General features: G+C 37.6%; 1 protein-coding gene across 1 annotated transcript in view; it reads right to left on the bottom strand.

Annotated features, from left to right (window-relative positions):
• LOC108910639 (synaptotagmin-7) overlaps positions 1-12422 on the bottom strand; it is a 49567-nt gene that overhangs the window by 15401 nt on the left and 21744 nt on the right. Inside the window, exons 3-4 of the mRNA XM_023456887.1 lie at positions 12062-12202; positions 2038-2295 (exon numbers count right to left, since the gene is read on the bottom strand). Coding sequence (XP_023312655.1) covers positions 2038-2295; positions 12062-12202 — 399 coding nt within the window. The remainder of the gene's footprint in view (positions 1-2037; positions 2296-12061; positions 12203-12422) is intronic.

The raw sequence follows: 12422 nt of genomic DNA, 5'->3' as shown, positions 1-12422 counted from the left end.
AGAGTGCACCAGGTCTCTCCTGCGCCAGGAAGCTTAGAATTTGAAGACTTTTCTGTGCTCTAACTCTCGCGACATTAAATAAAACTAATATTTTTGTAAATTTCATCTCAATTTTAAGTAATTTCTTTGTTTCTTATTAAAAAAACGTAGCAGGTCATGACACCCAGGAAATTACTGTATGTGTGGACAAATCACTTTTAAGTAATAATCTTCTCTACGTCAACTAAATTGTCGGAAAAAGAAAGGATGGGTACACATCACTTGTTTGTCAGCTTAAAGCTGCTTATAGCTTTGCATCAAGGAAAATCCTGCTCAGTTGTGACAGCCACACAGAAAAAAAAAGTTGGGTATACTTTTTATGCGACATATATTTTTCGTAGTAATTTGGCCTCCTTAACACGAATCTGGGGTCAGAATTGGCCCATCACGTCACAATTTTTTCCTAACCTCAAAAAACTGGTGAAAAATAGTGAAAATTGATGAAAATCTACTGGGAAAATTTGGAAAAAAATTTATTTCCACATCAAATAGTACATTTTTATGTAAAACACTCTGTTGAATTCAAATCCACTGTCAGAATTGAGCTAGAACGTGTGGTTTTTTTTCTAACCTCAAAAAGCCAAGCAGGAATCGCTATTTTCAAATTCTGAGCGGATTTTGACCAGATTTTGTATAAAGGGGTGTTTTGGGTCGCTGATTATGAATATGAATTCACATTGTAAAAATTCAAGACGGCTGATCCAATATGGCGGGTGTACTTTTTTTAAATCCACCGGTTTCAGTAAAATTTGGCATCATAGGGATTGCTGGTTGATCTCACCTTCATTAATCACACATCTGGAGCCAGATTTTCATAAATCAAGGTAAAAGATTCCACTCCGTCTAAAAATGTGACTTCGCTTAAAAAAATTACTTAAGGACTCTACACATGTAATGATGTGTAGTGTGATGTGCTTATTTCCATGGGACAAGACAAAAAAGTTTCTACTTTATTCTTTCATTTATTTAGTCGTGCATGGGCTTATGGTTTTCCAGTCAGATTTTTTTAACTACTATGCAGTTTTCCTATGGCATTTAGATGCTTTTATTTCTTAATAATGTTAAAGTTCAAGGAAAAGGACACATTATTGCCACACAGCACATCACTGCATCTGCTTATGCCTTCAATCTAAAAATGTGACTTTGCCGAAAAAATGCCGCCTACTCGGCCTAAAATTATGACTCTGCCTACAAATTTTACCTTGATTTATGAAAATCTGGTTCCAGATGTGTGATTAATGAAGGTGAGATCAACCAGCAATCTTTATGAAGCCAAATTTTACTGAAATGGGTGGATTTCAAAAAAGTACACCCGCCATATTGGATCAGCCATCTTGAATTTTTACAATGTGAATTCATATTCGTAATCAGCGACCCAAAAGACCCCTTTATACAAAATCTGATCAAAATCCGCTCAGAATTTGAAAATAGCGATTCCTGCTCGGTTTTTTGAGGTTAGAAAAAAAACCACACGTTCTAGCTCAATTCTGACAGTGGATTTGAATTGAGCAGAGTGTTTTACATAAAAGTGTACTATTTGATGTGGAAATAAATTTTTTTCCAAATTTTCCCAGTAAATTTTCATCAATTTTCACTATTTTTCACAAGTTTTTTGAGGTTAGGAAAAAATTGTGAAGTGATGGGCCAATTCTGACCCCAGATTCGTGTTCAGGAGGCCAAATTACTACGAAAAATATATGTCGCATAAAAAGTATACCCAACTTTTTTTTTCTGTGTGGCTGTGATTAAAAGTATGACGGAAAATTGAGAATGTCGCGTCAGATCAAATCATAGTGACCCAGATGAAACATAATAACTGATGACGACTCCATCATGGGGGTAGTATCGTATAAATAGAAGCAACTACCTGTCTTTGACAATAATATTATTTTTTCTTACAAACTTATTAAGGCAAATGAGGTCTCATTTCTTTTCCTGGGGTGATTACATAAATTAAACTATGACTTAGTGATAAATATGTTTCGGTTTGTCACTCACCTGGCACAAGGGCAGGAACACCTCGCCGATGGAATCGTCCCTGCTGAACCTGTCGTAGTCGAAGACGTGCAAGTGCAACACCCTGGACTGCAGCTTCTGTATGGGGAAGCCCTCGAAGTAGAAGGTCTCGTTCCACCGCGGATTCAGCGTCCGTCGCTTGATCTTCGTCTCCAGCCGGTGCTTCTTGTCGGGCAACAAGGTCACGCGGACGTAGGGGTCGCTGGTGCCCGAAAGGTCCTTAGCCGGCAGGTCTTTACCCTGAAAACGCAAACGTGTAGTTTTTGGCGCCCAACGTGGGGAACCGCACAAAATCGGAGTCGGAAAGGTATCGGTAGAACCCTCGGGGACGTATGTTATACATTCTGTTAGGTAAGCGGATCGATTGTGGCGCGGGATGGGGTCCACGGACGCGTCAAATGCGATAAATCGGTCACGTGTGGAAAAAAGCGGCGGGAGGGCACCGCGGCGCCACACCTGATTGCTCGGCGATCGGTTTGCCTGCGACACAGGTCGCCCTTTCTCGGAGAGGGATAGATTATCGTCGGAATGACGTCGATACAAACGAGATTCAATTTCTGGAGATGTTATCGGGGCGATCTACTTAAGGGAAGGGAAATTACCAACGCAAGGGAAACACGTGGCGCATAAAAAGGGGATAGTTTAACGTTTAATTTAAATTTGTTGAATATATTTACGTGAGAGAGTTCTTTGTCGCTTTTTCCGGATAATGTACTGTATAGGAATTTGGATTTTACAATTCTATTATTTTGGAATTTGATTTCCCCCCACGTCGGGCGCCAAAATTTGTACGTGTTGAAGAATTCTTGTTTGCCTTTACTATACGATTAGAATTTTTTTACTTTTAATTTTGATTTTAAATTTTGACTGCCCTCACGTTGGCGCCATAAATTTTGTGCGATGGAATTCTACATGTAAATAAAAAAATTTTACACTGAATCTTTTATTTTGAATTGTTTGGAGACTATCTGTATATCAGAACCAAGTTGTATTCCTGCAGATAAACTATTTTTTTTATTTCCTCTTGAAGTTACTAAAGTAATATTTGTTTTTTTCGTCTTGTTTTCACCATCAGAATTTATAGTTATTATTTTTATTTTCGTAAACCTGTTTCTCAAAAGTATTGTATTTTAATAAAAGAACAATTAGCAAATCTAGAATTTTTCGTTTCATAATGTGGTCTTACTTTTACAAAAATTGATTCCTTAAACTAATTTGCTATATACAGGGTGAGTCAGAAAGAATGGGTCAACAGTAAACTGGAGATACTAGACACCAAAATATTATGTTAGAACTCATAATGCATTATACGAATGTCGCTGGTTTAAGAAATACAGGGTGTTAAAAGTTTAAATTTTATTCTGAAATTTCCCAATAATTCAGAAGATTTTGATAGCATGACTCTGAAAATTGGTAGTGTTGGGTTTTTTGGTGTGAGAATTACGATTTTGAAGCATATTTTGACGTTGCTCCTAGAGGGCGGTAGTTTCACCATTATTATTTAGGTTAATCAGAACATATTTTTTTATCTGTTGAGCTATGCTTAAAAAGAACTAAAAATCTAAAGGAACGTTCAATTCTACATAAAAAATGTACTCTTGTTTAAGTCGTCTAACTTTATCGGTTCCTGAGTTATTTGCATTTAAAAGCTTCAATGTATTTTGTGGTAATTTTTTGTTCTCAAAAGATGAAAATAACAATAACAGTTATTGATAACAGTAATTTCACAAATGATTGGTCTTCCAATTGAAAACTCCTCGTCTAGTAAATGTCGCCTCATAAGTAAATAAAATCTTATTGAGGAAATCTGGTTTTTCCGTTTGCAAATTGTGTATAAACTGAGCAAATTGTAGGCGAGCTGGTAAATCTTGAGGCAATAACTGCTGAACCTGAGTATAATGACATGGATGGAGCATTTATTTTTTCAAAATTCTACAAATGGACGATTGGCTTACCCCCGTTGCCGCACTTAACCGACGAGTACGAGTGCTCTTCTTCATCGACTGTGATAGATTTTGGGAGTACCATGGTTACTTTTTGGTCGAAAAGATCCAGATCCGCCTAAGCGATTGAAACGATTTCTGAATAGTTTATAATTAGGTAATCTGTTTGGGTACAATTTTCGCATGTTCATTAAAATTAGCCTGAGCAAGAACTCAAATCATACCATGCATCTCACTGTTGGAAAAATTATTATGTCATGGCATTTTTAGCTGATAATTTTGCATGAATAATAAATTACACGCACGCAAAATACGTTAATATTTATTAACATGAAAATTTGACACAAGTCTCCTTAGAAAAGAAATAGCAATATCAGCGCCTGAAAGAAAATCACCACAAAATACATTGAAACTTTTAACTGCAAATAACTCAGAAGCCGATAAAGTTAGGCGACCTAAACAAGAGTGCATTTTTTATGCAGAATTGAACGTTCTTTTAGATTTTAACTTTTTTAAAGAATAACTCAACAGATAATAAAAATATGTTCTGATTTACCTAAAAAATACGGTGAAACTAGCGCCCTCTTGGAACAACGTCAAAATAAGCTTCAAATTCGTAATTTTCACACCAAAAAGTCCAATACTACTAAGTTTCAGAGTCATGCTATCAAAACTTTCTTAGTTATTGAGAAATTTCAGAAAAAAATTGAAACCTTGAACACCCTGTATTTCCTAAACCAGCGACGTTCGAATAAGGCATGATGAGCTCAAACATAATATTTTGGTGTCTAGTACCTCCAGTTTAGTGTTGACCCAATCTTTCTGACTCACCCTGTATATTCACTTTTGAGGTCCCCTTCCTTCCTTAAGGTTTTACGACCACTGTGTCCTTAAATTTATTATTAGTTCCTTTTTATGTATTTTTAAGCTTTTTTTAATATAAAGGGTGCTCCAAAAGAACCCGAATCTCCCGATAACGTTTTAGGATTGAGTCGTATCAAAAGAAAGTTTCAGATAAATGTTGTAGGATATCAAGAAGCCAATATGCTGGTGACCTTGCATTTGACCTTGACTTAAGTTTCAAGTTCAAACCAAGATCAACTATCAAATTAAAAAAGGTTGTTCAATTTAATATTTTCAAGTTGATCTCCGTTCTACCTAATCCAATATTGGTTTCTTGATGTCCTATAAGTTTTATCTGAGGCTTTTTTTGATAACTCTCTTCTCTTTTATGTAATTTTATTTAAACAAAAAGTGATAATCGCTGCACTCTGCAGTAAATAATAATGGCTTACTCATAAGAAAAATGATTCTAGAAAATAATTAACAGTCCTAAGTGTTATTGTCTCCGGTGATCGGTAAATACCCATTTCAAAAACGAAAATGACAGTTCAACATTTACCGAGGTCACAATAGCACATCTAAAATAGTCGAAGTTTTTAATAGATGCTATTCTTATTAATGGTGGCGACGCATCAACTACTTCACATCTTAGTAATCTCGCTATTCGCGTCATTATACAATACTTCACATCGATCAATTTATTCGATACGTATCTAGCGGCACCCTAATACCTACTCTGTCGGTCATGCATTTCATTGTCGTTTGTGCGTGTGTGAGTGAATTTGAAGCTTTGCTTGGTCGAGTGTATGGTAAGTGTTTTTATGGCAGACAGTATCATTGTGTGTTGTTAGTATACAGTGGCACACAGTTTGACCACAAATTTAGCCTATTTCTGCTACTACAACACGTATTGCCGCTTACTAGCATACCTAATATAGATTACAACTGTTTATTTATTTGATTGTCACCAGTTTTCGGTGTCTAGATATTTACTGATGTGTCAGTTAAATCTTTTTGACATGTTTATTGTTGTTATATGCTGTTTTGGGAGTTTTGGAAAATTCTAATAACGAGAGTTCAGTGACATGGTTTTTGCTCAAATTCATTTATTTGTTTTTTTATTCAACTTAAGTACGTTTTGTCTATTAATTTAACTGTTGTACGTTCTAATGCGACACAAATTTAACTAACTCCTTAAATCCTCGGGCACAGATTTACTCTTATAAATCCCGACAAAGATAGCAAAATGCCGACTAAGTTGCTCCGGTGAAAACTGCACACATGCACACGGATTTAATTAAATCCCACCCGGATTCCCTAATCTGACGGTTTTACTGGGGCGAAGTGTTGAATAAAGTGAGGACTGTTTACGATGCCGCCGCGATTTTAACTGAGAATTTGAATCATTTAGTTTCTCCGCCTATAAACTATGAAGTCGTAGCGCTGTTTGGGGTCCGTTTATGCGAGTTTTACGCGATAGACGGAGATCCTTCGGCAGTCGGGAGACGATAAAATAATTATTTGCGCGACGGAAAAGCCAGAGCACCACACGAACAATCGACACTGAAAGTTTATACTCCAGCGCCCAAATAGGAGGCAACATAGTCAGGATTTTTACTATTCATTAATCCGATAAAATAACTTTGTATTCTTTCAATGGAAATTGTAATGTGCCATTCATTTCGCATAGTGTTCCGATATGTACAACCTGCGCGCGCACACTTGGAATGTCCTTTTTTTTGTTACCAGCGCCTCTTCTCGATATAGCGTCATGTCTCCGCTTCTAGCTGAGGCGTGTCAGTGCGTGTCTTAGGCGTACAAGTGGGGGTATAAGTGTTAAAATACTAGTGAGATCATTAATCATAATATGCCTGAGAGAAATCGGTGATCATTTTGAACAATTTCTATAACTTATCAATGCAAATTGTATGTTATTTCTGTTTAAGTTGTTTATTTTTCTATTAAATTATTCTCATTGCAACTTTTTCCTGATCGTCACTACTATTTCTACTTCTAGTGGTTGGTCCTAATAGTCCCATAGTACTGCGGCCTGATTAGGCCTATTTTGCGTCCCACTACTAGTCCTATTCAGCAAGTAGATTTGTCCTTTTTACAAAGTCCAAAAGCTTCCTTGCTGACACTTCTATCAGTTCCTTGGGTTCCAAATAGGGTCTCCCAAGGAGCGCCATTCTGCTACGTGCAAATCTCGGGCACTCGCCCAGGATATGCAGAGAAGTTTCATCCGCCAATTCACATCTTCGGCAGACCGGACTGTCTACAAGCTTTAGCTTATGTAGATGTTTCCTAAAGTGACAGTGTCCCGTTATGAGTCCTGTCACTCTCCTGAGCCGGATTCTGTTCAAGCTCAGTAAATCATTCGCTCTTTCCTTCGAAGGATACTCCATGAGCTCCTTAGAATGGCTATGTCCTGGCCTTGAAGTCCAGAATTTCCTATGTTCTGTCTCAGTCCATTTGCCCAGAGCCCGCCTGACCACACTGGGAGATGTGCCACAGAAGGGCTCCGGGCCAATGAACTCTATTTCGGATCCCTTCCTAGCAAGTTCATCCGCTTTCTCATTTCCACAAATGCCTTTATGACCTAGCACCCAACACAGTCTGACTGTATTGTTGGTGGCCAGTTCGGTCAGCATTTGTAAACAATCCCACGCCAGTTTTGAACTTATCTTGTGTGCGCCCAAAGCTTTAATTGCAGCTTGACTATCAGAGAATATATATGAGTTTACGTTTATAACCTCTACGTACATTCTGTGCCAGACACGCCATTATCACTAAAATTTCTGCTTGGAATACGGTAGGGAACTCCCACAGACTGTAGCTTGCAATCCATCTGGGTCTGAATCCATATATTCCTGCACCCGTCCCTCTGGTCATTTTGGAGCCATCTGTATACTAGGCTCCACCTTTCCAGGGTATTAAACCTTTCCTTCCATTTGCTTTGATCCTCTATTCGAGTCTCAAAAGGCCTGTGGAAGTGAAACCTTGGAACCATCTTGTCAGATACCATCGCAAAAGTTGGTTCCGACATAGATGTGTCTATAATCCTGGAATAGGAACTACCCCTCCAATCGTTGTTATTCCTGAGTCGATATGCTGCTAGCCGCACTTCTCTTTCCACCACTATATGCAGCGGTGGTAGATTTAGCATGACTTCTATGCAGCTGTCGGGGTCGATGCCATCGCCCCCGTTATACCTAAACAGGCCAATCTCTGAATTCTATTCAGTTTTTCCCTCGCTGTGGTCTGTTGTGTTTTTTGCCACCATACCACAGCGCCGTAGAGAATCCTAGGTCTTACTATGGATGTATATAACCAGTATGACATCTTTGGTTTCAGTCCCTAGGTGCTCCCAATAAGGCGACGGCATACACACAATGTCTACTTCGCCTTACTCACCACTTTTTCCAAGTGCACATTCCAGGTAAGTTTATCGTCCTGATCGTCAAGTTTGATCTTTAAATTTATAGCCAGCTTCTGAATTTTCGATGATTTTAAATAACACAGCTACTATATGTATTGCTAGTTATTCGTGTTTTTGTTGAAAACGACAAAATTTTTTGAAAACTAACAAGAGTAAAAAAGTTTTATAATTAATTTTTTCTAAGTCCGCCAACGGGTTAAAAAAAGATGTGTATGATAAGATGAGTGTAAATTTGTAAGCATTATCTAGTTTTACCAAAATCGACATATATTGGTTTTGTGCTAAACAATTTTTGTGTCCTCTAAAATGATACGCCCATGGAATTGGATTCCGTATTGAGAATGATTCACTGGCTACTATTTTGGCATTGGAGTGTAAGTACATAGAACGTAAAAATTGTCAGATTTCGAGTCAGTTATGACCATTTTAATGATCTGTAAAACTATTCAGTTCCTTCAAAGCGACCTATTAGCCAAGTAACGTTCGCTCTGGACCATACGCCTTATTAAATTTTTTGTATCCGATTTTCCGGTGCTGCGAACCTCGGATAACCGTACATCAGCGTAATGGCGACATAAAGAGGGCGCTTCAATCTAACTGCCGGCCGTTCCTGTTTTGTATTTAAAATGAGACGGCCCCAAACTCAATAACAGCTATGTAATGCCGTTCGTCCATCCGTAAAATCGAGTTTAAACGTACTTTTATGCGAGATGCACCGTGCGAGTCGCCGGCGTAATGTGGTTATAAGTTTTAAATGGTCCTTCGAGCCGGATGGCGATAATGCATAACGGCTATGGAAGCGAGAATGAATATAGTTTAGCCGAACGGCGCTGTGTTTTATCTCAGCTTGATAAAAAAGAAGGTTCCGAATAGATGAATAGGTCGTTTCGTTGCTACAAAATCGAAAATTATTTCTCATTATTTCCGAATCGTTTAGGCGGTGTCTAGATGAATGGGAAACAAATCGAAACAAACAAAAACGAAAATTAAATCATTTGTTACGACGGGCCAATCTTTTCTCATCCTTAAAAACGACAGAAAGGTTGCACCCTCGTCACTACCGTGAAAGTGGATTATCGGGGTGGATTAGAACGCGAACGCGTGTGGAATAAATGCAAAAAGTGGCGCGTACCCAAAAAAAATCCCTCCGAACTGCGGAGCTATCGAATGGACGCGATTATTTAGAAGCGAGTTGATTTTATTCCCGAAACAAGCCGGACAAAAAGGGGAGTCGATTGGGGGGAAATAATGAATAATTTAAGAGATCGTCGGATACACATTTGCCGGAAAATTACCATGTCGACTGCGGTCTGAGGTTTTTTCGGTTCCACAGAGAGCAGCTACATTTTATGTTAATTAATAGTTATTTATGTATCAAGGGCGTAAAGTAGGTTTCTGTCGGAGGCTATTGCATGCTTAAGGCAGTAGAACGAGATGAATACAAAATTTTATACACGAAATATTTTTGTCCTTAATTACATTAATTTAATTTTAAAACAAACTAACTTTGAGTAGATGACGTCCACAGCGACCGCCAAAGAACGTCACGAATGGCCCAAATTTTGACGCATGTTTAAATTTTTCTGGAAAAACAATCCGAAACCTATGTTGAACGTTGAACCTCGCGAAGTGCAGTTCACCAACTGGACAACGCTCTAGGGCAGGGCTCGGCAAGTAACTTTAGGTGCGGTCCGAATACTTTTAAAAATTTTTAACGAGGTCCAGAAAAAAAATTCATATTACTAATTTTTTATTTTAATTTGCACTCTAATCAGTCACACAATTGTAAAATACTAGAAAAAACTATAAGGGTGGCAGTCAAACGTAAATAAATATTTTTTAAATAATTTATTTGAGTAATTTATACTTTCAAAAAATTTTTGGCAGTCCAGTATTTTACCTTCCGCGGTCCGCCAATTGCCGACCGCTGCTTTAGGAAGCTAAGATTGCGTTTTATGCCTTGTAATCATGTTATTAAATGAACTTTAAACGTCCGATCGCGTATAAAGTTTGTTATTAGCAAACGAAATAAAACTTTACCGACCTAGGGAATTAAAGTCGTATTTTACGCCCCGATAAGGTGTACTTTAACGCCCAGTCATGTATAAAGTAGCAAATATACAATTACTTTTTCGTTCTATGGCGTTAATGTTGTGTTTTGCGCCCGGTAAGTAGGATATCGCAAACATGTAATACCTACATCCTAAATCGCGTAAAATAATAATTTCTTGCAAATGTAATAATATCCTCATTCTTGTCATTTCATACTATAGGGCGATAAAATTATTTTAAAGTCCTAAGGCATTGAAGTTGTATTTTACAACAGGTAAGCAGATTATTAAATACGCTTTATACAATAAGACTTATTTTAAACCCATATGGCGATACGATTACTTTACCGCCTTAGGGCGTTAAAGTGGTGTTTTGTGCCCGGTAGGTATATCATTCAATGTACTTTAACAATCGCGTATAAAATTAATTACTTGCAAACGTAATAACATCTACATTCTTATTATTTCATACAATAAAATTACTTTATCACCCTACGGCGTTAAAGCTGTGTTTTATGTTTGTAAGCAGGTTTTAAATGTACTTTAACGCCCCATAATGCAAAATGAATTATTTGCAAATGTATTAAGACTTACTTTGCCGCCCTAGTGCGAAAAAATTACTTTATCATCCTGGGGCGTTAAAGTTGTGTTTTATGTCCAGTAAGCAGGCCATAAAAAGTCTGCTGACTTATAGATAAAATTATTTGCAAACGCAATAAAATGTACTTTACTGCTTCAGAGCAATAAAATTACTTTACCACCTCGGGGCGTTAAAGTTATGTCAAACGCCCAAATAGGAGATCGTTAAACTGTACTTTAACGCCCGATCGCGTATAAACGCAATAAAATTTACTTTACCGCTCCAGAGCGATAAAATTACTTTACCACACTGGGGCGTTAAAGTCATGTGTTACGCCCAAATAGGAGATCATTAAAGTGTACTTGAACGCTCGATAGCGTATAAAATTAATTATTTGCAAACATAATAAAATTTACTTTATCGTTCCAGAGCGATAAAATTACTTTACCATTCCGGAACATTAAAGTTATGTCTTACGCCCAAATAGAAGATCGTTAAAGTGTTACTTTAACTCCCGATCGCGTATAAAATTAATTAATTGCAAACGCGTTTACTTTATCACTCCAGAGCGATTAAGTTACTTTACCACTCCGGGATGTTAAAGTTATGTCTTACGCCCAAACAGGAGATCGTTAAAGTGTACTTTAACGCCCGATCGCGTATAAAATTAATTATTTGCAAACGCGATAATACCCACACGTTGGTACGTGAGATATTGCGGTCTATTTCCCATAGATTTAGTTTTAATAAAGCAGCGACATTGACTATCCGGGCGGAACGACGAGAAAAACGAACGACGCTCATTAGAATAATAAAATTGCATCCCACACACGAGCGAATCGGGCGCTTTTATTAAAATTAACCGGGCGGCGGTGCTAACTTCGTCACTGACTCCGCAACGCTTTGATGTCTACTCACGGCTTCATATTGAAATTTTATTATGCCCTATTTCCATTTCCGCTGCAGCTAGACTTTATTACATTAGAGAAAATACGGTTTGCGCGGATTTTTATGAAGAAAACTAAAAATAGTTACTGCCCGAGTGGGGGTCCCTCAAGGTTCAAGTTTTGGCCCCCTACAAGTTTTAATAGTATAATAAATACACTGATCCAGCAGAATATCGAAATATGTATGATGGTTTTACACTTACCTGTATGATTCTAAGTATGAGCGTCGTGTTCTGAAAGTCGTACTCCAACGAGAAGTGGATTTGTCCAACGTTTTCCGACGGTTCCGAGTTATCAATGTACATATCCACCAGAGATATTGAGCGGTTTTGCAGGAAAGCCATCTGAAACAACAACAAACGGATGCTAAAAGAATAAAAGCATAATTTCTATTGCCTTTTCAATAATTCATTCCCGGCACGATTGGTTATTCTTTTATTCTTTTATCCATACCCATACAGTAAAATTCTTTCTATTGAAACATTTCCTGACGACCGAACATTACGCTGTAATATTAGTTAATATTATAATGGCATTACCTTTAAATTATTCATAGCGCCTAAC

This window comes from Anoplophora glabripennis, unplaced genomic scaffold (genome assembly GCF_000390285.2).
Source record: "Anoplophora glabripennis isolate ALB-LARVAE unplaced genomic scaffold, Agla_2.0 scaffold7, whole genome shotgun sequence".
Classification (NCBI taxonomy): domain Eukaryota; kingdom Metazoa; phylum Arthropoda; class Insecta; order Coleoptera; family Cerambycidae; genus Anoplophora; species Anoplophora glabripennis.
The sequence above is the reverse complement of the archived record's forward strand: the minus strand, read 5'-3'. Positions and strand labels throughout refer to the sequence as shown.